The sequence below is a fragment of the Tyto alba genome, unplaced genomic scaffold (genome assembly GCF_018691265.1).
Source record: "Tyto alba isolate M040663 unplaced genomic scaffold, T.alba_DEE_v4.0 Super-Scaffold_11, whole genome shotgun sequence".
Lineage (NCBI taxonomy): Eukaryota > Metazoa > Chordata > Aves > Strigiformes > Tytonidae > Tyto > Tyto alba.
Window position 1 is genome coordinate 7,283,805 of NW_024881273.1, and position 25,872 is coordinate 7,309,676.

A 25,872-nucleotide genomic window follows, 5' to 3' on the forward strand; every position below is an offset into this window, starting at 1 on the left:
TTGAGGTACAGCATAAAAGTTTATTGTATGTAAGAACCAAACCCATGACATATGTACACGTATTTACAAGACGAAACGAATGAGCCTAATTATTTACAACAAGAACCGTCCTTCACAAGTCTGTACATCGAGAAGTGATCATGGAACGTATTTACAAGCGAGATGCAGTGGCTGTGGCCAAGACGGAGATGGAAAAGAAACAAAACCGAGGGGCAAGGTGAGGGGGCACCATGTAGTCATGGAGTTTGGAGGGGCTGGATGGTGGCCACTGCTGCTGGCCTGCCTGGACACTGTCCCCAGCCCCTGGGGCAGCAGTGTGGACCCTCCGTCCTGTTGGGTCCCAAGAAGGTGGATGGGAAATGGGAGGTGGCTGCTTTTCCTCCTCTTTGTCTCAAAATTTCTGATCCGCACCTCATTGCCTTTCTGGGCCATGTCTTCTCCTCCTGGTGCTGGGTGCCTGGCCCCATCCCTTGCCCCACAGCCACTGGGGAAGAGGTGGGGGGGCCAGGCTGGGAGCTGGGAGGGGGGTCTCCCAGTGCCTCGGGGGGGGGTTACAGCTCGCTGAAGCGCACCGCCGGCTCTAGCTTGTGGGACAGGGCGGTGAGGACCTTGTCGAACTTCTCGTAGCGCTCGGCCTGGCTGCTCTCGGCCCCACGGCTGCCCCAGAGCAGCCGCAGCTGGAACTCGGTGCTGAAGATCTCCAGCAGCTCCGCTCTGCCCTGGAAACCTGCAGAGAGGGAGAGTCAGTTCTCCAGGATGGGACAGGAACCCTGCACCCGTGGGATGCTCTGTCTGGTGCTGGGCTGGAGCCGCGCACTGGGAATTCAGCAGAGGGAGAGGGGCTCTGCTGTCCCCGTCGCTTACCCTGCAGCTTCACCTCGGCGTTAGTGTGGTAGAGCCCGCCGTGGTGGGCCACCATCCGTGCCGTCTCCAGGTGGGCCATGACCACCTCCACGCCATTGTCGGTGGTCTCCCAGGGCTCGGGGCTGGCTGTGAGAGCCTCATCCCGCTCCAGGAGAGTCACAAGGGGCATGATGTGGGGAAAGGTGGTGTTGGTCAGCGGTGGCCCTTCTGTGGAGAGAGGCACCCTGAGGACCCCTGCAGCCCCCTCCCCGTCTGCCCCAGCCCCACGGAGTGCAGACGTAGCCGCACAGCCCTGTGAAGCCAGGCTGCCACCGCGCTCCCGCGAGAGGCTTTAAGGCTCAGCTGTAGCACAGCAGCGGCTCTGGCTCTGCCATCGTTGTGCCTGGGGCCATCCTCTCTTTCAACACCAGCTCCTCCCAGCTGGGCTTTCTGGTCGTGCTGAGAGGGGAACGCTGCTGTCCCTGCTCGGGCTGCGTCCGTGTTTCCCAGGGCTGTGATGGGGAGCAGGTTTGCAGAGCCCAGAGCGCTGGGTGTTGGAAAGACATGGCTTTTCATCTTCCCTGACTGGCTGCCCTGTCCCCTCGGCTTGGCACGGACTGCCAAGCAAGCACAAGGATTTGGCTCGGCCGAGTTGTATTTGTGCCCAGCTGCTGGTTTTATTTAGTTATGAAATGCTTCCTTGGGTGCTGGGGCGGTTCAGCAGCCAGAGGGGCAGCATCTGGCACTGGCTGGGAGAGGGTCAGAGCTCTCATATGCGTCCCCCACCAGCGAGGCTGTGCCCAGATGAAGCGGGCAGGAGCAGGCGGGCGAGAGAAGGGGAGTTGCTCCCGTTACCTTTCCCTTCGTTCAGGCTCTTCAGGAATGGCTTGAGCTTCTTCTCGTAGAGGATCGCGCCCTCTGTGTGCCGCTGCCGCAGCACCATCCAGGTCTGTTCCAGCCGGGAGATCTGAAAGTAGACGGGGCAGATGGAAGGTGCTGGGGGCAGCGCAGCCCCTGGGCACTGAGCTCTGGGCTCCCAGGGTGCTGCCAGGGAGGCACAGCCTGGCCTGGGGCCATGGCCCCGAGCCTTGCGCACAGCAGTTCCTGCTGCTCCCCAAAACAGCCTCCTCCACCAGCACTCATGGCCAGAGACGGCACATCCCTGGCACTGAGGCTGGCGTCAGGATTTCTCCTCCTTCCTCATGCCCCAGGAAAGCAGCTTCCCCGCGTCGCAGCGGCCTTGAAGATGAGACACAGGGAGGGGGAAGCCGTTCCACCTCCTTTGTGCAGGCAGGAAGCAAGACTTCCCAGCTGGGCTCGGTTTAAAATTGAATTTTAATCTCCTTTCATCTTCCAAAGGGAGCAGTGTGGCCTGGAGACGCTGCTGCCACAGCCTTGAGACTGATTTGTATTGTACCGGAGGGCAGATTCATTTCCTCCCAGGAACACAGCCCAGCACAAAACAAAAAGCCCAACCACCGAAAAACAATTGGATCCTGGCGGGACTGTGCTGTCTGCTCCACAGAGGGGATGGCTTTTCCCTTTCCCTGCTTACACCCCAGCAGATGTGGCCCCATGCCTCCTACCCTGGGCATTTTCCTCCTTTTCCGGCCCCAATGGGTGTCAGAGCCTGCAGGACACGGGGAGAGGGATGTGTTTTGGGTGAGGGGGCTGAGCCCAGGCCACGAGGATGAAGGGAGTGTCCCTGTACCTGTGTCATTTCCAGGGCGTTCATCACAGCTGCAAAACTGAACATGTTCCCCATGGTACTCTTCAGCTCGGCAGCCAGCTGGATGGTTTTGTGGAGCAGGGCTGCCCGCTCCTCCGTGCTGCCTGTGCAGCCCAGGATGTCCACGGCGATCATGATGGACATGGTGTGAAACCTGCGGTGGGGCGAGATGCAGAGCAGGGTCAGCACTGGGGGGCTGGGGATGCTCCCGGGGCCCGGCCGGGGGCTCCTCCATCCCGGGAGGTGCAGCGGACCCCCCCAGCCCGTGCCAAGCTGGGGACACCCCAGGGGATCCACCCCCAGCACGGCGTGCCGTACCGTTCCAGCAGGTCGAGGCGAAGCTGGTGGCCGTGGGGCAGGGTGAGCAGCTCCATGCCGGAGCTCACTCCCATGAGCCGCTGCATCTCCACCGTCACACCCAATATCCGGGCGACCTGGCGAGAAAGGCGAGAGCTGATTAGACCTTTGTTAATTTTGAGGAGAGCCTGAAGCATCCTCAGGCAGCTTGTTGCCCCATCCCAGCCTCTGCCTGCCCCAGCTGATACAGCGTGGCAGAGCGCAGCAGGGATGCTCCAATGCTCGGGGGTGCCCCAGTGCTTGGGGGTGCTCCGATCCCCTGCCAACCCGGAGCGATTGGAGGGCAACGGTGCCCATCCCTCCCGCCTGGCCCCCGCCGTACCAGGCAGTCCACTTTGGTGATGTGTTTGGCCAGCGTCTTCACATCCACCTCTGCCAGCAGCTCTTTGACCTTCTTGAGCACGGCCATCTCCAGGGGTTTGTTCTCCAAGGGGATGAGCAGGGACTGGAAGGCTGCAGGGTTGAAGGAGGAGGTTGTCTCCATGGTGGGGGGCACAAAGCCCATGAAGTCCAGCTCTCCTTTCAGCCTCTGCCCTGCCTCTGCTTCCCCGGAGCTGTTCTCCACAGTCCCTCTCTGTCCTTCCTCCACCTTTAGCCTCTCCACGTAGCTCTTTGTTGGCAGCTGCTTGGTGTCATGAGCTGGCCGGTCTCTGCTGACAGGCGAGGTGGGGTGGAGCTGGCAGTAATGCCCCGTGTCCGGGTCGCTGTAGCTGTTCACAGAGGGAGAGGGGGAGGCGCGGGCGTACCCATGGCAGGGAGTCGAGTGGGTGCTGTGGGCAGGGTCTGGCAGGGGTTTGCTGTTGTTCCCCGGGCACAGCTGGGGCTCGCTGGACCTTCTTATGACTGGAGAGGCCGGGGCAATCCCAGCCGCTTGGCAGGCATGTGGCTTTAGCCGTGTAACTGTAGGGAGTGGAGGAAACCCTGTTATCAGAGCCTGGAGATACACACACGTGTAGCGACCACGGATGCAGCAGCCCGGGGACGCGGAGCTCAGGGAAAGCCCTGCTGCCCCGACTCAGCCAGTCCCAGGACAGACGCACACACTGTGGGCTCGGGACCGGCCAAGAGCCCGTCCTCAGCTAGTGCCATCCATCAGGACAGTTTTCTTGGCCATGCAAAGAGCTGGATAGGGTTTCACTAGCAGTGAGTGAAGCAGGGGCTTGTCATTACAGCCAGCTCTGTCCCCCTCCCCACATCCCTGCATCACACCCGTGCCAAGCCCATCCTGACCCATGTCCCCACCATCCCCAGTGGGCCGAGAGGATGATGCCTACCTGTACTGTAGGCAGGTGATGCTGGATTCTCAGAGATGGGGGACATCGGGGAATGCAGGTCTTGGATTTGGTCCACGCTGACGGCACAGTTGCGAATGATGTCTCTGTGGTGGGGCAGGGACACGCTGGGGAGGGGGCAGATGGGGCAGGTTAGTCCCTGCAAACATGGCCCTGGTAAGGGCAGAAGGGCTGGGATGAGGGTTTGCTGCCCCATCACCTCCCCTCAGGTCATCACCCCTTCCACAACTATCTGTAATGAGCTGAACCCATAACGAGCTCAGCTGGAGCAATGAGCAGGCAGTCCCTGCAGGCAGCTGGAAGCACTTCTGTAGGGTCAGTACCTATATAAAGCAGAGACAGCAGTGTCTGTGGGGGGCTTGGTCATATGGAGTAGGGGAAGTGGCTCTGGCAAAGAAATTGGGGGGGGGGGGCGGGCAGGGGCAGGGCAGTTTTCCAGGGTTTATGCTGCAAGGTGGTATCTGATGCTGGCTGCATTACTCTGTTTTCACCTGAGAGCTGTGTTGGGAAGGTTAGGTGAGCTTTTGCTCTGACTCAAAGTTTAGGAGATGTGGAAAATGCCTGGAATTTGGACTTGGAGCCCAGCAGGTATCTGATGGAGGCAGTGAGGTGCCTGGGTTGGTGAGCTTGAGTGTGTGTGCTCAAGGAGCTGCATAGCAAGCAAAGAGGTCTTGGGCTGGTGGGGCAGAAGCTGTGGCCTGATGTAAACACTGTGTGGCAAGGGTGTTGCAAAAGATGCTGTGCCTGGGGGGGGTCTGAGCGCAGGGAGATTTAGGAGGAGGCATGGCAGGTAATTCACTGGCCTTCCTGCCACAGGTGAGGGCTGGGCTGCTGTCATGTGTTTGGTCTTGAGCACCATGTCTCTGCAGTGGGAGGAGGATGGGAAAGCAGTGGTGGCGATAAGCGGTTTGGGGAAAATGTGAGTGGTGAGGTAAGACTGATGGATCTGGGCTCTTCTTCTGGAAACACATATGCTCTCCTGGAAGTCTGAGTGTTTTTCCTTTTCCCTTCTGTAACAGTTGGTTGCCCGTTTTCAGTTGACATGTTCTCACCCTGCCCTTGGGCTGAGGAGGTCTGGGCAGTGAGAAAGTGCCTTGGTTCAACAACAGGCTGTGGGGACAGGCTGTGTCCCACCGGGGAGGCAGGAGTAAGTGGGTCCCCCCTTGGCTGTTGCGTGTGAGGATGTGTATGTGGTTCTGCCTTCCCTGCTGGGCTCTGGGCAACCTGGGGCTGCCAAAAGCAAGCCGTGGGAGGAAATCTCCTTCTCCGCCCCTAGAGAAGTCCAACTGCTCCAAGGTTAACAAGAGCAGATCAGCCAGGTGGAGGCTGTGATCTGGGGGCTGTGCAGACCCCCAGCAGCACAGCTCCATCAGGCTTTCAGTTCTGCCTGCTAACAAATGCTCCAGCTGAATGGAAAGGGCTCTAAAACTAAGAGCCCTTCAAAAACAAGTTTAAAAATGCCCTGCTGGTGGCTGGGACTAGCTCTCCCCTTGCATCTGCCTGGGAAAGCTTGGCTCTCTGGCTCTGACAAGCCCTGACACGCTGGTAATACTGGACTGGGTAATTGTAAAACACTCTCTGGCTTCTGGCCTGCAATGCTAAAGTCTGGGTGTCTGCTGTGGTAGCTCAGTGTGGCTGGCAGCTGGCCTGGGAGAAAACCCCAGTTCCTCCCCCCATACCTTTCCTGGTCTCTCTCTGCACCGGAGCAGGGACAGTTTCTATCTCCAATCCCAAACCCCTGCCCTGCACCCAGGGAGCTGGGACCAAGCGTGGCCCTGCCTCTTTCCTAGGGGCTGGTCTTCTACCCAGGTGAGCTGGGATGAGACTGCATGCTCACCTGGTCGGGCACCCCTCAGCCCTGGTGATCTTGTCTGCTGTCAGGCCGTCTGTCATGGTGATGCTCCTCCTCTTGATGTGCCCCCCTTTCTGGGTGGCGGGGCTGTGGGATCCCCCATGCTTGCCATTGGCAAGCCCATAGCTGGCTTCCAGGTAGCGCAGGGGGAAGGTGCGGTTGATGGGGCAGTAGACGATGGCTCCACTCTGCTCGGAGATGGCCTTGCGGTTGCCCACGTAGAAGCGGACAAGGGCGGGCACATTGTCAAAGCTCTCCTGCTCGAAGAGGTACTGGACACGGGTATGGCCCTCGCTGGATTTGACCGTCACCTTGTTGATCTTGAAATGGAGGGGCTCGTTGCGCCAGCGGCACGTCAGCACGTAGTCGCCCAGGCTAGTGAGCGAGTCGCGGATGAGGAAATCGCCGTTCCTCTGCACGAGGCTCTCTGACACCTGGCAGGGGACAGGGCAGGTGCTCAGGCACAGCCACGCTGGATGGACTGGGGCATGGGTGGATGTTCCACTGGGGTGTTATTTGGGGCATTGGCTTGTTCCCCTTGCCCCTGGCTCTGAGCCCTGGGAGGGCATTTCCCATGGCAAAGCCAGGCAGCTCAGAGCTAATGAAGCCCGTACCAAGAGGCTTCCCAGGAGGACAGGCTGGTGGTTCTGTGGGGCCTCAGGGTGCTCGGCCTGAGCATCCCAAGCAAAGGGTGCCCGGGACCACCCACCTTCCCCATCTCACCTCCCGAGGGATGCGGCCGTGGTACCAAGCATGGCTGCGCAGGTCGGTGCTGCTCAGCTTCAGCTCCTCTTCCAGCTCCTTGTGAAGCTTCTCTGGTGATGAGTCGAGGATGTATTTCTCCTTGGAGAACTGTACAGAGGAGGAAAGAGAGTCAGTCGGTGCAGCAGTGCAGGGCCTGGAGAGGGAAGGGCTGACCCTGGTATGGTCCCCATGTGAGGACAGCGGGACCCTCCATGGCATGGGCACCAGTGATGCCACCCACCAGGAGCAGACCTGTCCCCAGAGGACAGATAACTCAGAGCTGTGTATGAGGATTGCTGCTTGTGGCAAAGGATGCGGGTGGGGTAACATGCCTGTTGGTGGTCATGTCCTGCCACCGGCAGCACCTGGAGGGTCTCCTGGTGGCATGTCCCCATCATGCCTGACCATCCTGTCCCTGACGTGCTGCCCCTCTGCCCCAGCTCAGAGCTGTGTGGTTGGGCAGGAGAAAACCTGCCCCAGCTCCCTCTCAAACATCTCCAGGGCTGAATCACTGCGGGAAGCATTCACTCTTCCAGGAGGAAACCTGTATTATTCCTCCTCCTCGAAACATCCACCACTGTCCCTCCTCCAAAGGGTTAACTTGCTGTGTTTAGCCTGATGGTGGCATGAATAGTAATGACAAATGTAAAGGGAACCTTCTGCATTGAAATTAGCTTTTACCCTGCACTGGTGCACCTGAGCCTGGAGGATGCAATTTGCCCCCTCCCTTCCCCCAGGAGATAAGGGATGGCATCATGTCTCCCGTGTTCCCAGAGGGCAGCTGAGGATGCCGAGCTGCTGGCAAGGTGAAGCCGGTGCTTGTTGGGGGAGGCGAGCACAGGCTCGGGGTTCCTGCACGCTCCATGCATGAGACCAGTTTCCCCAGTTGGTGCAGTGGCTGAGATGAGTCCTGCTGTGGTGCCGACACTAGTGCCTTGGCAGCGCTGCATGATGGAGCAGGGCCTGGGAGCCAAGGCTCCCGGGTTTCCCCAAATCCCAGATGTGTGTCCTACAAGGGTGATGTATGTGCCGCTGCCACCGACCAGGGAGCGTAGATGGGGCCACCAGGCTGTCCTGTTCCACCGCTGCCGTGAGCGAGGGTGGCTCGGTGGCCTGGTTCCACCTCTGGTGGCAATGCCGTAGGCTGGCCCAGCTCCTTGGCGCTTGTTAGAGCAGGATGCTGCTGGTGTCTTGGAGGACAGGCATGGGCTTGAAACCCTGCTGACACCGCTCTGGCACAGCTGGAGGAGCAGGCTGGCACTCATGGCTGGCCTTGTGAGGCAGCTGGTTTCCCAGAGCGCTGGGGGCTGCTGCCAACACACCGGGGACCTCCCTCAGAGCTGCCCAGCACCTCATCCTTTGTGTCCTGTATTGATTCCCTCTGCTCCTCTAGTAGCTGTGAGCAGAGGAAAACATAGAGCACTGCGCTGCTCTCCTGACTTGTACCCACTGCTCTTGGGGTGCTCCCGGGACCCCACTGAGTTCCCCAGCAGGAGCCTGACCCCAGGACCCTCCTTCCCTGGGAGAGATGTTCCATCCCCTGTGGTAGCTGCATTCATCAGCTATGCCAGGCAGCGATGCTGTCCCGGGGATGCTGCTCCAGGCTGGGGAGGGGGTAGGAGGCTGTGAAGGGCCTGTGTGGTGGACCGTGCTCTCCAGGCTTTGCCCTCATCAGCCTGGACCTGCCCCTGTTCCTCCCTTCCCGGCTCCTATTGAGTCAAAAGGTGCTATGACAGTGGAAGCAGCCTGTGAAAAGAGTATGGACTGAACTCAGACTTGCTTATTAGACTGTGTTTACCCTTCCCGTGAGTGGGTCCCGCTTGCTGGAGCTACGAGGACCTGAACTAGGAGATGTGGGTTGTCCCCTCCTGACCAAGGGTTGGGGGGAGTCGAGCACTCACTGCTGCTCTGGGGCCCTCGTGGAGACAAAGCCACCCGGTGCCACTGAGCCCTATTAAAAATAAATGGTAGCTGGTGGATGCTGCCGAGGTCCGGCTGCCTCCCGGGGGGGCTGAGGCCGAGCAGATGCCGTTTCCATGACAACCCATCACTGCCACCGAGCAGACCTGACTCGGCCGAGGAGTGGTGGGGGACCCTTGGCTGTGGCTCACCCCAAACTCTGGGGCACAGAGGGATCCCCTGGGAGCCTCCCCTGCCTGTGCAGGCTAAAGCTGTCAGAGCTGTGCCGGGAGCAGTTTGGAGCAGTTGCTTCCCCCCCCGCCCCACCCCTAGAGCAGGGATTAGCGCCTGTTCTGCTCAGCGTTGTACATCTGGGTTTTCCCCCAAATCCTCCCCATGCAAATGAGCAGGATAACAAACACAAACCCAGCTGAGCAGCGCCCGGCATCTCCAAGCCTGGATTTGGGCAGCAGCCGGTTGGCATCCATGCCAGGGGCCAGGTGCTAAGCTAGCAGGAGAGAACAGGAGGTTTGGGAGAGGCGAGGGAGGTTTTGCATCTTGCAGACAGGGGAGGAAGGCCAGTCATGACTGGAGGGTGCTATGAGCTACCTTCTCCAGCCATGTGGAGGGCACTGTCCCTTTGGCTCCTCGCCTGGGCAATGAAATCCCGTCTGATTTGCACGGCCACCAAAAAGCCACTGTTTGGAGCGACTGTGTGGCTGCGATAGCCAGAGAGGCAGCAGGAGACTGATCATGGGGAGCCCTTTTCCTCGGTGTGATGTGACTCTGGGGACTGGTCCTCGTTGCGAGTCACGCTCTTCCAACATGCACTAATTGCTGCTGAAATCGCCCGGCTGCTCCCCTCTCCGTGCAGGAGCTGGGCTCGCTGCAAGCCCTTGGTGCAACAGACCCGCGTGCTGTGGAGGGATGCGCTTTCTCCAGCCCCCGGAGCCCTTCAGCAGCGATCGACTTTCCTCTGCTCTGCTCAGCAGCGTGCCTCGGAGGAGGCCGGCTCACAGGCTGCCAGCTGGCCGGGCGCCGAGGCGCGGGTGCTGGCAAGGCACGGCGTGGCAAGGCGGTGCAGCCCAGCCGAGCGCTGTCAGGAGCGTGTAAGCGGATGTCTGAGTGCCGCGCTGAAAAGGGCACTGCTTGGCACTCGCGACTGCGCCAAGAGGACATCAAAAGATGTACGGCCCGATGTGAGGTCTTGCATAATAGTGGGCTGGGTGTGGGGAAAAGCCTTGACTTCCACTAGCACCTAGCTTGACTACATGGTGCTGGCCTCCTCCATGGAGAGCCCCAAGGCCTCTTTCAGCTGAGCGAGAAGAAACGGGGATTACAGCGGTTCTCCGAACCAGCCGCACCAGACAAACCAGCTCAGAAGCTGCCAGGGATGGTGCCAAGCTCTGCTTGAGGAATCCCAACCAGCAGCCAAGCTGGCTTGGCTGGAAAAAGGAGAGCTCCTCCGTCACATTCAGTGCCTTGATGGGCTGTTTCACAGTCCTGGGGCTGGGGAATTCTCTGATGCCACCATGCAACCATGGCAGCCCCCACGAGGAAACAACTCCTGGGGCTCTCCATCCCTGCCCACTTTTTCCCTGCTGCTTTCTTGGGGGAGGAAGTGCCTCCAGTCCCAGATGAGGGGCAAGGACTGGAACCGGCAGTGGAAGGGCAAGAGCTGGGGGAATGGAGTGTGCTGACAGCTGTGGTACATGTGAAACAGTGGCTGTCACTCTGCCCGGTGTAAGGAGAGCTTCAGCGGCTGGTATTTGGCTTTCTCTCCTTGCAAAGGTAATCTTATAAAACAGGAGTGATTTGCAGTCTGCTTTCTTGCTCTCCCCTCCTGGATCTGGAGGAGTCACAGCTGAGGATGAAGTCAGCTTGGAGAGCAAGGTGTACTCGCACCTCACCCCACTCCTCCACCAATAACGTCTGACTAACCTCAAGGCACTGAGCACATCTGCTCTCCCGCTGCCCACCCTGTGCTGGGACCCTTGCTAGGGAAATCCCAGCCCCTTCTGGAGTTTTCCACCCCTGCTCTGGCTGCCAGAGCAGCTACAGGGCCTGGGAAGCAGAACTGGGAGGAAGCGGAGTAACAAGCCATTGGGACCAGGTATATGGGGAAAGCCCCAGAAGTGTATGAGGGGTCTTCTCTGCTTCCTCCATACCTGGCACTGGACTACTTCAGTGAAGTATTTCAGAGCAAACATATTTGCAGGGAGACAGCCAGCATCCCAGCAAACCCAAGAACTGGTCTGTGTCCAGCTGCCAGGTACCACCTCAGAATGGTTAGTCCATCCTGGGTGACCACGATGAGAAAATCCCACCACAAATACCCCTCAAGTTGTTGTAGGCTTGCTCTTAGTCTGCATGCCCTGCTGTGAGCCAGTCCATCCTACTGATTTTGATATCCATATGGAAAAGAAATAATTTGTGCCTCTGTCCTATCTTGCAATGACTGTGGGCATCTAAATGGCCTCTGAGAAGGCAGCAGCCCATCTGTCCACCCCATGGGTGTACTGGAGACATCTCTTGTGTATGCCATATCTCCATTAGTCCCCACTGAAAGCAGACCTTGACTCAAGATCTTTGTTCTGGCACTCAAAGCCCTTCCTAGGACTGGTCCTGGCTACCTACAGAGTCTCATTTCCCCTTGACTGTGCTCCTTTGTGGCAGCTCTGGAGCAATTATGTCTGGCTGTCAGGGGTGGGGTGCAGCTGGGGTTGATGGCCAGGAACATCTGGGTGCTCTAAGGTGGGGTAAGTGCCCCAGGTTGCGCAGTGGGGTGCTGGAGTGCACTGCTACTGCTGCCCCGGGGGAGCGGGTTTCCAGTGCAGTGATGGGGTGTGTGTATACACACATTTCCATCCATCTATATATTACTTATCTCACTCCAAGACGGCGGCAGCGGCTGCTGCTGCATCCCTTTTCGGAGCTGCTATTGGCCAGAAATGATGTCAGTGCTTCCCAGGCTGGGTGCACTGCCATTGGCGGTGAGCAGGGATGCGGCTGTCAGCTGGAAGCGCTCCAGTCATTCATGGGGACTTCACTGTGTGTTTGCTGGGCACGCTTGGACACAAATAGATGGTGAAAGATCTGGTGGAGCCAGGTGAGCACTTAGGGCTTCACTTTTCACTCTTTCTGGGGTCGGGATGGAGTGCCCTCCATCCCCTCTCACATCCCAGTGCGAGAGCCAGATGCCCACCTGTCTCTCCCTTGTTCTGGCAGCAGCTCGCTGAAAGCACCCCATCACCCCCTGTGATGTGCAGCCCAAGGGCTGCTGTGCTAGGGCACGTCCCCCTGTGCTGCTCAGTGGCCTTTGGACAAGCAAGAAAAGCTTTTCCGCTTTTCCCTCTTCACCCCCACTAGCAATCAAAATCCCTGTCTTTGCACTGAGATCAGCCGCAATCATGACAAGACTTGAAATGCTGTTTCTGGGCTCTGTCTTACCCATCATAATCTCTAAAGCTCGGCACCTACCTCACTCAGCAGGAGTACTGAATAAGACTGCCAGCTCTCTTGGCTGCCGGCTCCCTTCTAACTTGCAGTATGCTACAGCTCTTGCTTCAGACCAGAGCCTGCTTGGCTCTTGCAACCCTCAACACCTTTGCTCTCTAACTCAGTAAACGAGGGAACCAATTCCTAGCGCCATGCCCTTTCTGTACAAATGCCAGAGTCCAAAAATAGGACACCTAGCCTCGTGCCCAGACAGTGGCGGTGCTGAAAGCACCACAGGACAGGTGACAGATGGATCCCAGCTTTCTCCCACCAGTCAGACTTGTGCAGTGCAGCGCATATGTGAAGACCCAGGCCAAGAAGCTGTGTGTTCATCTGGGCTCGGTCTCTTCTCTGTGCTCAGTGATGCTCCCAGCACATCTTTTGGGGGATGCTAAATGCCTCCCTTTCATGAGGTCTGCTGCAGGTGAGGGCTCCCTTCAGAGACTTGTGCTGCCTGTCAAAAGTGCTGATCTGGGGGGACCCGCCGCTTTGTTTTTGCAGCCCTGGCTGCAGAGGGGGCTGAGCTCTGCCCCACGACCCGGTGCTCGGCTCATCCCACACTCGCTACCTCCTTGAGAAACGCAGGCAGGCACGCTGCCCGCACCCAGTCCTGCCAGCTCCGTGCTGAGCAGGGCAGTACTGGGGGCAGCGGGGCTCCCCCGGTGGGACCCCGGGGAGGCCACCCCCTCGCACCCACGCTGCAGCCCGGGGTTGTGTGTGTGTGGGGGGGGTGGGGGGTGTCCGCCCGTGCCCTCGGCGCTCCCCCCTCCCCCTGCATCCCCGCCGCCTCGTCCCCACGCGTGCGGGCCCACGGAGCCGCTGCCCGGCGGCAACCCGCGGGGGTCTCTACGCCGAGCGCGGGGTAGCCGGGCCGGCCGCGGGTCCCCCCCCGCCGCCCCCGCTCACCTGGACCTGCATGAAGGAGCCGCGGTAGAAGCAGCAGGCAGCCGCCGACAAGGCGCTCCACAGGCTGCACCGCTCCGTCATGGCGCGGCGCGCCCGGCCGGGGCTGCCCCGGCCCGGCCCGGGCTGCCCCGCCGCTGCCGCCGCCGCCGCCGGGCTTCAATTTCAGCCGCTTCCCCGATTACCTCATCCCTTGTCGGCAGCCGGGGGGCGGCGCTGGCGCGGCGGCTCCGCCTCGGCCCGCCCCGCCGGGCCGCCCGCGCCCGCCCGCACCGGCGCCGCCGACCCCGGGAGAACCGGCGCCCCCGTGGGTCTCACGGCGCGAAGGGAACCGGCGGCCCTGAGGGGAAGCGGCTGCTCTGGCGGGAACCAGCAACCCGACTGCCTGCGGCCTGAGGGGAACCGGCCCCCAGCACCCTGGGTACCTGCGGCCTGAGGGGAACCGGCCCCCAGCACCCCAGCTAACTGTGCTCTGAGGGGAACCAGCACCCCGACTGCCTGCGGCCTGAGGGGAACCAGCACCCATGAGGGGATCAGACACCCCTGAGGGGAACCAGCACCCATGAGGGGACCCAGCACCCCTGAGGGGAACCAGCACCCCAGCTGCCTGCACCCTGAGCAGACCCCGTTCTCCTGAGGGCACCCAGCTCCTCAGAGGGGAACCAGCACCCATGAGGGGATCAGACACCCCTGAGGGGAACCAGCACCCAGACTGCCTGCACCCTGAGCAGACCCCGTTCTCCTGAGGGGACCCAGCTCCTCTGAGGGGAACCAGCACCCCGACTGCCTGCGGCCTGAGGGGAACCAGCACCCCTGAGGGGAACCAGCACCCCTGAGGGGAACCAGCACCCCGACTGCCTGTAGCCTGAGGGGAACCAGCACCCCTGAGGGGAACCAGCACCCCAGCTGCCTGCACCCTGAGAGAAACTGGCTCCTCTGAGGGGATCAGACACCCCTGAGCGGACCCAGCACCCCTTATGTCCCCATCCCAAACCCATCTGCTCTCCCCAGTGGTGCACACAGGTCAGGGGCAGCCTCGTCCCCTCTCGCCCACCCTGTCTTCCTTCACCCATCCCGGTGACGCCTTTCTGGGGGAAGACACCGGTGCCTGCTTCACGTGGTGGGGAGCCGGCTGCCTGCTTCCCGCGTAGGCTGTCTCCGAGTTGCGTTTAATTAAGGCTTCGCTTCGGTTTAATTAAGGCCATGGTTTCACGTATGGGATGTGCGAGGCAGCGCTGATGACTCAAAGCATTTGCTCCAGACCTGACTCTCAGAAAAAAAAACCCACCAAACCAAAATCCCTTCCTGAACCCACTGCCGGCATCCTGCCCTGCACACAAGGACGGGCAGGGGCTCCCCCAGCACCCGGCAGCGAGCTCAGCGCCCGCTTGCCTGCACCCAGCTGGTCTCCCTCCAGGTCTGTCCCGCACCAGCACTGGATTTGGCCACACTTTGGCAATGAGGGGCTTTATGCTCCCATCCACAAAGCATATCCTGGCCCAAAGAGCCTGGTGCCTCCCGGTGTGCCCCTGCCCAAGGGGATGCTGTGACCTTGGAGAGGTATTACCGCTGCCATCAACCACAGACCCCTGCAGCCTCCCCGCTAATTAATTCAAACGATCCCCTCGCTTCCCTAGGCAGGGAGGCAGCAGGCAGGGCTGATGAGATACAGGTCCCCTGAGCAGCTCCTCCACGCAGAACAAAGAGAGCTCGGAGGCGCTCGCCGGGTCCGCGCTCTGCCCCTGGTTTTACAGGGGAGAGAGGAGACGGGAGAGCAGCACGGGTTTGTAGCAGGACAGAGCTGAGGCACGGGAGGAAGGGGGGCAACACACAGCCTGCAGGCAGGGAACACGGGGCGGCGGGTGCTCACGGATCCCATGGGTGCCTGCAGCCCCGCCGGAATGGGCAGGGAGCCCTCCTCCTCTCCTCTTGCGTGGGGCCGAGGGACAGACCAGATGGCAGCGCGCAGGGAGACGCTGCTCCAAAAGGATTTGACGGTGAATCATCCTCCTGCCAAGGCTTCTCCCCCGCGACGGGCTCCGTGGTTTCCCTCCAAGGCTCTTGCCGAAGGAGCGAGCGGGAGCCTAATGGGGCACCGCAGGGTGATGCTCCCCAGCTATGTCTGTGCTGCCCCTCCACAGGGAGAAGCTGAAAACCTCCAACTGAGCTCTTACGGGGACACACGACAGCTTTACTGGCTGCTGCTCTCCCGAAGGGTAACGCTGTTTGGCAGCCGCTTCACCTGCATGAAGGCCAAAGCCATCCCAGCTGGCTGGGATGTTAGCAGATAGAGCCGGGTGTGCAGATCTCCCAGGCAGCTTGGAAACACCAACCCTTAGGCTATTATTATAGCACATTAATTACCAAGTGCTTATTGACCCTGGCTTTCTGACCCGCCCTAGCTCCTGGTTGCACCTCTAATCACGGCAGGCTTGGTGATGGGAGAGCTGGCCCTCCGAGTTTGTGGGTGAAGCTCAAGGGATGATGTTTGGCAGTTAGTTGGTGCACATGTGGACACAGACCTGCCTGTGAGCCTTTCCTCATGAGGGCTTTGCAGCATGAACTCTCCCTCCTCCTGGCTCTCTCTTTCACCACCTCTTTTCTTCTTGTCTTTCCTCCGCTCGCCCTGCAGTGGTGTTTCCCCTCTGCTCATTTCCCTCCCAGTCACAAAGTGAGTACCTATTCCAGTGGCAGGTCGCAGTCCCGTCCCCCCTTGCTCCCAAGGGATCCCCGGCACAGCAGCCAGCAGCCACCCTCCCAACCCGAATCCCTCAGGCCCTGGGGCCAAATGCTGCTGGGTGCTGAGCACCCTGCAGCCACATGGGCTCCCAGCCAGGCACGATGCCTTTAATCAGCCTGAGTGCCCCCATCATCCCAGTCACTCACACGGCAGATAATTACTTATTTGACTAACATAGCTGCTGTCACTGCAGCCATCGGTTGGTTCCATGACCGAAGGGCACTGGCGTATAAATCACATCCCATGGGCCATGTCTGGACACCATGGGGACAGGTAAGAAATCAAAGGCCAGATAGCTCAGGTCTGGGATCTGCCTGGAGAGTAGGGAATTCTCCTGGCTCCCCAAAAAACACTCGATCCCAAAGGCAAAGCCATACCCACTGCTCCACACCTGTGTTGTTTCTGTCTGTTAACTCATGAGACACAAAATGTGCCAGTCTCTGGGTGCGCATACTGACAGCACAAGGGAAAACACCCCCAAACCACCCAAATACACCCCTTACCACCTCCTTGCTCTCACCCTGTGTGAGCAGGAGCTTTCCTGCACATCCTGAGATGTCCCATGCCAGGGCTCTACCCTGTGAAGGCCATCAGAGCCTCGACGCTCTCATCAGAGCTTTGTTGCTCTGGCATACATCCCACATCCAGCCCTGTGAGCTCCCACTCTGCCAGTCCCACATGGCTAACGGAAGAGGAGAGGTAGGACATCCCACCTGGAGGATCGCTCTGCTGCACTCCAAAAAGCTGCATCCGACCCCACTACCCAGAGGCTACTGGTTGCCAGAACCAGCATGTGGGGTCATCATTAGCCCCAAGGCTGGACCTGGAGTGGGGTGACCCCTGTTACGAGGAGCAGATGAGCTCAGGGTTCAGCCAGCTCGCTCCTGTGCCTGCTGGTTGGTGCCACCACAGAGGGTTCACACATTTCCATGCCCGGGTACAACTGCCATCGAGAGCCCCAAGTCCAGAAGATGAAGGCTCGGGGCTCTGTACTCATTACATCACCCAAGCCGGGCACCTCAGGTCACTTCTCAACAACCACGTCTGCCCAGCGGCATCACATCGCCATCGGGCAACCAGACTCAGGAGGCTCCAGCCCCTCTCAAACAAACTCCCAAAGGCCATTGGATGGCAGCAACCACCTGGGCAGGTTTTCAGTGCTCCATCCCCAAACTGTGCAGCATCCCTGCCACCGTTCCTCTGCGCCTGCCCAGCTTCCCATCGTGCCAGCAGCCTCCTGCAGAAGGGCCCGCTCTCCTCCGGAGCCAGGCGCCTCGCTAATGAATTTCTGGCCAGACATGAAGAGTCCTCAGGAATGTTAATAGTTTGCTGGAGGATAAGCAAGAGATTTGGAGAGATTTACACCAACTTTCATGTGACAGCCACAAAAGTGGCTCAAACCCTTCCGCTTCTTTACGTGAAGAGGCTGACCCTGCATCTGCGGTGTTTGCAAGCGACGGGGAACACGAAACACAGGCGGCTCCTGTGGGAGCAGCATCAGGGGGACCATGTAGGGTTTGTATCTCCTCTGCCTCCCCCAGCCTCATTGTTTCTGGCAGGGAATTTTGTCTAGGGACAAAGAGAGAGCCCAGAGGAGGTGGTGGGGTGAGGGGTTCAGAGCTAAGCACCCTGCTGGTGTAGGACCTGGCCAGCCCTGGGGCTACCATCCCACCTTCACCGCTGCAGTCACGCTTAGCGTCTTACCTTCACGTATTCACTGCCGGACTCCAGACCATCGTGATGGCTAGAAAGAAGGGGAAAAATAAAAATACGTAAGGAAAGGGCAGTAAGTCATGATAGTCAGGTCAAAGATGGTGGTGGCGCAGCCGGGGGGAGTGGGGGTCTGTGCCCCTTGCCTTGTCATGGGGCTGAGAACATGGCCATGGTTTTGGGAGAGGTTCCCAGGGCCCCAGCACTATTCCTGCCCACGCCATGCCCACTCTTGGCACAGGGCTTAACCTCCCTAATGCGATCAGGGAAGAATGAGGCCTTTTTAGAGGATCTCTCCCCAAATCAGCTTGGGACCATGTGAGCTGAGCCAGGGAGACCCAGAGGCCAGTCTGGGGTCCCCACAGGTCACAGTGCTGGGGGTGCATGCCAAGGTGGGGGGCCCTGTGCCCTGTTCCCCAGCAGAGCTGAGTTCCCAGCAGGCAGCTGTTGGGACACACCACCCAGACAAGTGTTTCTGACTGTTTCTCTATGGCCTCGTGCAACCCCCACAGAAATAAAACTCCCACAGAAGCCAGGGGTGAACTGAGATGTCCTGGATGAGACTTCAGGATTTGCTCTCCCAGCATACAGGCAATAGAAACACCCATTCTCCTCAGTGACTTGTTCACTCTTAGCCCTACTGACAACTAACCCAACAACCCTGAGACACAGCTGGTCTGGCAGCTTCTTTGTCATCATTTCACTGGGGACACAGATGGCCCCTATTCGTTCCTGAGCATGTGACAATGCTGCTATGGCTTTTTGTGCTCTTGTATGTCGAGGTGTGTGTCTGTATGGATGAGTCCAAGTAGAACAACATAGAACTGAGTTCAAAGGGAGAGAGGCTGTAACAGCCTCAGCTGGGATGCGCTACCCTGAGGTCTCGCCTTCCAGAATAAAATACAAAAATCCAGACTTCTTTCATCAGAACCCAGTACCTGTTGCCTCCCCAGTGCCAAGCTTCAGCATGGACATCTCACTGCTCGCCGAGGTCGCCTGCCTGAGCATGGCGCGGCAGCAAGGGCCGTGGGACGGCAGGCTGCCAGCACAAGGGCAGGCAACTGCAACTAAAAAATAACCAAGTGCAAGGGTGTCAGAGTCCTGGGATTTCCCTTCCCTGCCAGGAGCTCCACCTAATGCCTACAGCCACGACCAGACCCCCGCCTCATACTGGGAGCTGCTGGGGCTCCTGCACACAAACCCTTCCTGGGAGCCGCACTGGTTGCATCCATAGGGGAACCAAATTCCTCCTCTGTGGGCTCCCTCCAGGTTGAGGATGGTGCCTGGTGGCTCAGAAATCAGTCACCCAACAGGAAGCGGGAATTGCAGAGGCGACCACTGCCAGACGTTGCCCCACTGCAGAAGCCCTGTGGCATTACAGTGGGTCCTGCCGGGGACAACATGAGCCCCTTGGCGGGGGGGGGGGTCCGGCCTTGCAGCAGGCAACCCCCACTCCTCTTCTCCAAGCCCACACTGATGAAACCACATCGCCCGCTGTCCAGCTCGGAAGCGGAAAAAGGTCTGGAAATCAAGCCCACACTTTGTTGGGGTGAAAAAAATAGAAGAGTATTAGGGAGGGGGGACAGACACAGACTCTGCCGGGCAGCTGCGGGCTGCCTGCCCCCCCAGCGCTGCCTCTCCAGCCTGTTTGCCTTTCACACGGCCGCAGAGAGCTGCCGGGTGCTACGAGAGCCGTGAGAAAAACCGGCGGGAGGACGGGGGGCCTCCGGGCAGGAAATCGGGAGCATGGGAGCAGCTGGGAGACGCTGCGAGGGCCCGGGCAGGGGAGGCCTCCGTGCCGGGGAAGGGCAGCAGCTGGGGCCGGGGAGGGGGCTGGGCACCACAGCCCCCCTGGTTCTGCGCATTCCTGGAGGAAACGGCATTTTTGGGGGCAGCCAAGCGCCTGGGAGAAATTCCAGGGCTGCCTTTGGAGCGCAGCCGTGGCTGAGCTGCTGGGACCCAGTGCTACCATGGTGGCACCGGGGAGTGGATTTTCGGTGGGGTGGCTGCTCCTTTTGGGCTCAGGAAGGCATCACAGTGACTTGAAAATATGCCAAGCTCCAGGCAGATGCTGGGAATGGTCCAGGATGACCATGTAGGTCCAGCCCCAGTTTGGAGCCCAGAGACTGCTCATCTTTGAACACCGGTGGAGGCTGCACCCCAGGAAAATCAAGTCTGGGCACCTCGTGCCTCAGTTTCCCCCTTTGCAGAGTTGCCTGCTTCAAGGTTTTGTCCAGCAGTGCTGCCAGAAGGGTCTGCCAGCAGCTGCAGGCAGCGCCCTGCCTGCGCCCCGCGGGAAGCAGCATTTCCCGTGACTCGCGCACGGCTGCGCACGGAGGGAAGTCGAGTCACGTCCGCTCTGTGACCTGCCTGCAGGTCATCTCCCGTTAGTCACCGTGTCCCTGCTGGAGTTACAGCCACCGCTTCTCTCCGAGCAGCCCCATGGGCTGGGTGCTGCTCCCCTCCCATGGCAGCACAATTCCCCTCCTCAAGGGCCTGATCCTGCAGGGAGCATCCCTGGGAAAGCCCAGTGCGGGGGCATCCTCAGCCCGTCCTGCCTCAGGGTCTGTCCTCACCAGGGCTGCTCAGGGTGGGGGGTAAGCAAAAATGTACCCCAAAGCCATGCTTGTTCCCCCCTGTGCTGCTTTTGGTCCCTCTGCACGGGTGTGACCCGTGCTGGGCAGCTGGCCTGGGCCCCTGCCATGGCCTGGCAGGAACAGACTGTCCCTGTCCCCAGGGATGTGCCTTTGCCGGAGGAAGGGCTGGGGCGCAGCACTATCCCGGTCCTGCTTCCGCCTGCCCGCCCCACAGCAGGGCCCGGCCATGGGGACGGCTCCGGCAGACGGCTGATCCCCAAGCCAGGGGCTGAGGCAGGAGCTCCAAGGAGAGCGTGGAGGGGCAGAAATGCCCCTGATGCCAAGTCCTGCTCTGGTCACTCCCGTGCCTCAGTTTCCCTGGGAAGCAGCGTGGCTCCACCCATCATCAGGGCAGCCCCAAATGTTGCAGAAGAGCATCTGGCCCTTGATCTTTGGGAACCAAGTCTCCCCTCCCCATATTCAAGACACTCGGGTGACCCACACACATTCCTCTGCTGCTTGGCTCCCAACTGCGCTGGCCTGGGACCTGAGCCATTTCTGGGGGACAGAGGGTCTGGGCAAACCCTGCACACCCTTCGTGGGGACCTGCTGTCACTGCTGGGGCTCTGTGCTCATCGGAGAATATGGCAGTGCCACCAACCCCCAAGCCCCTGAGCCTCTGGCTCCCTGAGCTGGCCGCAGCCCCCGAGCTGCTCTGCCCGGGTGCAGGGTCTGACTGCATTTTCGGCAGCCACAGCCGATGCGCTCGCTCTTTCCATGAGCAAACTCCACCACGGGCCAGGGGCCTTGGCGGCCGAGCGGCAGCTCCGGCAGCATCTGCATCGAGGCTTTGTGCCTCCCCCAAGCAAAGCCCCTTCCCAGCCTCTCCCTCCCTGTCCCCTCCGCTGTGCTGGGGTGTGAGGAGTGGCCAGGGGGGTCGGGACCCCTTACCTGCTCTGTCCCAGGGTGGGAAACCTCCTGCCCACCGCTGTCATTGGCCCTGCGTGATTCAGTGAGCGCCTCAGCTCCAGGATGGGGAGAAGCTCTCCCGGGCGCTCTCCTGCCTTGCACTGAGCGTTGGGACTTTGGGGCGCGCAAGGCGGTGGAGGATCCTCCTCCTTCCCGTCCCAGCCCTCCTCCGGCCCTCCCTTCGCGGCCGGCAGGAATGTGTGGCCGGCACAGCCTGGCTATCACCGCCGGCATGAATTCCTCCTCCTCACCCCACTCCTGGGACCACCCAGACCTCCCAAACGCTCAGCGCTGGAGCAAGAAGCCCCCTGCCCCACGGCAGCATTGGTGGGGAACAGGGGTGTCAGGGGCTACCTGAGTGCAGAGAGAGCAGTCAGGCCAGAGAAGGGTGTTTTGGGGAAAAATTTGGAGACAGTGCCTCTGCCCATGCCCCCAGTCCCATGCACACTGCTGGGCTGGGCATGCATTTGACCCCTCATGACCAGACACCCAGGTGATGGGCAGGGGGTTAAAAATCCCTCTTGTTGATTCTGAGGTCAAAACCCTCCAAAAAATTCAACCCTTATCTGAGAGGGCTGAGCCCCCAAATTCCCCCACAGGGTGGGTTTTGTGCCCGGAGTGGGGGGGGTTGTGCCTGAAGTGGGGGGTTTACTGGTAGGCAATGGAAACGAGGACAGGGCGTCTGGTTTTGGGGATTGGTCCTGTGCCTTGAGAGAGGCGGTGCCGCTTGGGGAGGGGGAGAAGGATGGAGGGGGTGGAAAAGAGGAGATTGAGAGGTGGAGGGGGCCGGGACAGTGCAGGTCTGAGCTCTCTGCAGCATGTCCTGGCACTGGAATGGAGCTGCCGGCAGGACAAAGGGCCGCCGGGGCTGAGCGGGGCTGCGAGATGTTTCCACCCCATCCGGAAACGGGAGGGAGCAGAAATCCCACAGGAAACTTCTCTCCCATGGAGTCACTGACCTGGCCATGGTACGGAACACTCCAGCCATGCTGTACCACCAGCCAGGTGCAACCTGCTGGCACTGCGGGCAATGGGGGGGCACGAGCAGGGACCCCGCTGCATCTCAGCCCCTCTCCCCCTCTTGCTGTGGGGGAGCAGAAAGGGGGTCCCAGCCAAAGGCAGAGCGAGCCGAATGTGGCCGTACCTGTCCGGGGAGCTCTCACCAGGATGCTCTTCCCCCTTTTTCAGCAGGTCTCTATCAGTGGTCTCTGCTCCTGCTGCTGCGTCAGGGCTCAGGGTTTGGCTGGGGTTTGGGTCCTGGCTGGAGCTGGGTGCCTCTGTCCTGGGGCAGGAGACATTCCCCACAGGCTCCTGGTCCATCCTAGCCATTGCTGCCCCCGGGGTGTCCATGGCCTGAGCCTCTTCCTCCTCCTGCACTGCTTGCCCAGCCACTGAGGGCGAGTCCATGCCCGTGTCAGGGGTGCCGGTCGTCTCAGGGGATTTGGGGTTGGGGAGCGGGTCTGTCTGGGGGGTTTTGTCACTGGGAGTCCCTTTCTCCTGGCAGCTCTGGCTACTCTTGGCTTTGCCCAGGCTCTTCCCTGCCTTGCCCAGGTTCAGCCTGGGCATGGTGCCCATGTGGCTGTACATGTCTGATGATCGGGCGTATGGGCCGGGGCTCTTGGGCATGGTGTTGAGATCATCCTGCGTGCCATCGAAGGGCTCCTCCAGGAAGCTGTGGGGTGGAGGGAGACCCGGCCCCATACTCTCAGGATTGCTGGGAGCCACAGACACGCGCCGGAGGGTGAAGGAGCGGGGGATGCTGCTCAGGCTCCCAAAGCCTTTGAACTTGAAAAACTCTGGCAAGGAGAGAGAAGAGATGAGTGTGGGGTTACTCCCAGCACGGCATCGTGATGGGGGGTCCTGGGGCTCCTGGTTCTGGGTTGGAGTGGGCACAGAGCACCATGCCATGGTGCAGCCTGGTGTCAGCCCCATTACACCCACCATCTCCAGTCTCAGCCTGGCACAGCATCCCTGTGGCCTGGGGTGTATGTGATGCTGCTCAGGGCATGTCTGCTGGGACCCTGGGAGGTCTGTCCTGGTCCCTCAGGGAGCAAAAGTCCCTTGTGCCCTGGCAAATCTAGCAGCTGTGTTTCCCCACCACAGTTGTAGGGGAGGAAGAAACATTCAGCCCTGGTGAGCAGGCAATGACAGAAACTATTTCAAAACTCTTCCTCCCGCCCTCCACCTCCCTACTTCCCCCAGGGTCTTCTGGGCAGGCCTGGTAGCTGTGCCCATCGCTGTAGCCTCAGGGCAGCCCCACAGGCCATACCCCCTGACCCCTCCAGGATGAAAGCATGGGACACACTGCATGCCCCCAGGGGATGGGGGTCCCGGCCATGTGCGACGTGCGGTGTGTGCATGTCCCTCGCCAGCCTGGTGGAGCACGAACCGACTGTCGGTGCAGGGCCTGGTGGTGCTTGCGTGGCAGCACCGGCTGCGGGCAGGCGATAACCTCCCACTTCCTCAGCCCAGTGCTCAGGCCCTCGCAGTCTCCCTGCAGCTCCCCGCCGCCACCTGCAAGAGCTGAGCTCGAAACGTTTGCCAGAGAAGTATTTATAACTCCGGCAGGCAGCTTTGCATTTCACACCTTGGCCCTGGCTCAGTTCTGCGAGCTGCTGCGGTGCAACCCCAGGCCAGTGCCGGTGCCGGCATGAGGACGGCAGTACACAGGATGAAGCACGTTGTGTGGTCACAGCTCTGCAAGGCAGCGTTTCACTGCTGGGGTTCTGGTGCTCTGGGTGCCCCAGGGGGTTTTGTAATGTTTTTGCTGCCCTGGGGCTCTGCAAAGCCTCTTCCCCTCCAGGCATGGTGAGTTTGCCGAGGCAGGAAGAGTCACACTGTGGCAGTGCTGTGCAAGGAACTGGGTGTCTGAGGGATGCTTGGTTGTTGGACCCTCACCTCCTGCCACCATCCATGGGCTCTACAGGGCAGCAGGGCCATGCAAGGGGCTGTAGCAGCCCAAAAGCCCTGCTGCATGGCAGAAACCTCGTGGCCTGGATGTGGTTAAAGGTCTGAGCATCCTCCACTGCTGCCTGGGTGGGAAAGGCAACACTGGACTTTCCCCATCTCCCTGCTCTCCACCACAGAGAAAAATCCCAGCTGGGATGAGTCTGTGGGTTTTGCCAGTGGAGGGATCCCGGGGGAGCAGAGGGACCGACCCCACTCAGGCGCCAGTATCGTGGCAGGAATGCAGAGAGCAGCAGCAAGGGCCGGCTCCCGCGCAGCCCAGCGCTGGGAAGCAGGGTGAAGGCCGCTGCAGCTGCCTCCCGGGGCTCTGGGGGAAACCCAAGGTCTGTGAGAAAGAGCAGAGCTTGCTCCCGGTGGGTACTGAGCACTTCCTCCGAGAGCAGCTGGTGGGAATCCGCTCCCCGGCTCCCACCCCGGCTCCTCCGTGTCACCCCCATCCCTGTGCTGTGGGAGCACCCTGGGGTGGCAGGCCTGGCCACCCCCAGCCCCCAGCACCGGCTTGCACCGACAGCCGTGCACCCTAAAGGATGTGGTTTGGGGAGTGAAGACTCCCAAACTCCCTTGTGCATCCCCCCCGGGTGAATTCCAGCACCCAGTGCAGGGCTGGGCTGCAGCGGACCGGTCCGTGTCCCAGCATCCAGCTCCTGAGCCAACAGCATCCAGGCTTTCCCCCAGCCCTGGGGATGGAAACCCCCAAAACCCCTTACCCCAATGAGCTTCTTAATGAGAGCAGAGCCCGTCTTGGCTCCAAATGTCCCTCGGTGGGGGTGACTGTAGAAGCGTGGGAGCACACCACGCTCACACTTGCTGTCATGCATCCCCGTCCAGGTGAGCACCCCATCACCCACCCACCCTGTCCCACAGCCACTTACTGAACTTCTTGAAGCCCCCTCGTTTCTGGCTTTCAGCCATGGCCGTGCTGGTCGGAGGCTGCAGGGACCAAGAGAGACAAGTTTGTAACTGTGAAGCCCTTCCCTGCCCGCTCCTCCCTTCCTGCCCCCCCCCCGCCCCGCCTCAGCCACTCATCTCTTGCTCGGCGTTTCCTCCCCGGTGCTGTCATCTGCTCCTGCCCCTGCTCCTGCCTGTCCTCCTGCTGTCCCCGTGTCTGCTCACGCCCTCCTGGCTGCTCAGGGGCCACCCATGGGCCCTCATTTGAGGATGCCAGGAAGATACCGACACCCAAAAAACGCTGGGTGCCCCCGGAAAAAGGCGCCGGCGGAGGATGGTGCCAGCCCTGCAGACGGGGGTCTGCCGTGCACATTCGGGGCTCAGCCCCTGCCCTCATCGAGCCCTGTGGGGGGACAGCCAGATGGCATCACTGCCAGTGGGAGCCCCCTGCCACCAACTGGGGGACCGTGGGGTGCCCCATAGCAGCGTCTCCTTGCAGGACAAGGTGTCCTGGGCCTGGCAGGGATCCAGCGTCCTTGCTGTCCCGCATTCCCAGGGACAAGCGGGCAGTTTCTCTGACCAGGATGCTAGCAGCCATCTCTACGACTGCTCTGGCTCCCTGGGCTCCCCTCTTTGGGGACCAGCTTCAAACAAAGCTGTTTGTTCTGCACTCGAGAGCAAGCATTGCTGGGGGGGGTGGGGGTGGCCTCAGCCAGGCGTGTTTCTGCCAGCAGGACAGGAACTTGGGGTCCCCCTGGGACCACGGGCTGGTGTCCTCCTGCCCTGGCCATGGGGTCCCCTCACCACAGCCCCTGGGTGCAGGTGCAGCACAGAGCCAGGGAGCAGAAATGCTGCTAAATCCCTGATGGGTTTAAGCATGCGGGGGACATGGTGACGGACTTTAG

The 25,872-nt window shown here is 60.4% G+C and overlaps 1 protein-coding gene across 3 annotated transcripts; it reads right to left on the reverse strand.

Annotated features, from left to right (window-relative positions):
- On the reverse strand, positions 1 to 25,053 carry SH2D3C (SH2 domain containing 3C). Of its 3 annotated transcripts, XM_033011910.2 has the most exons (12): positions 24,952 to 25,053; positions 22,257 to 22,908; positions 17,562 to 17,601; positions 6,797 to 6,925; positions 6,059 to 6,507; positions 4,204 to 4,328; positions 3,252 to 3,829; positions 2,891 to 3,006; positions 2,555 to 2,726; positions 1,699 to 1,810; positions 865 to 1,071; positions 1 to 727 (listed from the first exon to the last, which is right to left on the reverse strand). In XM_033011910.2, the coding sequence occupies exons 1-12, from the start codon at positions 24,989 to 24,991 to the stop codon at positions 552 to 554; spliced, it is 2,796 nt and encodes a 931-aa protein (XP_032867801.1). In that variant the 5' UTR covers positions 24,992 to 25,053; the 3' UTR covers positions 1 to 551. The 3 variants fall into 3 exon arrangements, with proteins under 3 accessions (XP_032867801.1, XP_032867802.1, XP_032867803.2); XM_033011911.2 differs by lacking the exons at positions 22,257 to 22,908; positions 24,952 to 25,053 and adding an exon at positions 21,095 to 21,206; XM_033011912.2 differs by lacking the exons at positions 17,562 to 17,601; positions 22,257 to 22,908; positions 24,952 to 25,053 and adding an exon at positions 13,121 to 13,313.
- Positions 25,054 to 25,872: the final 819 nt, after the last annotated feature.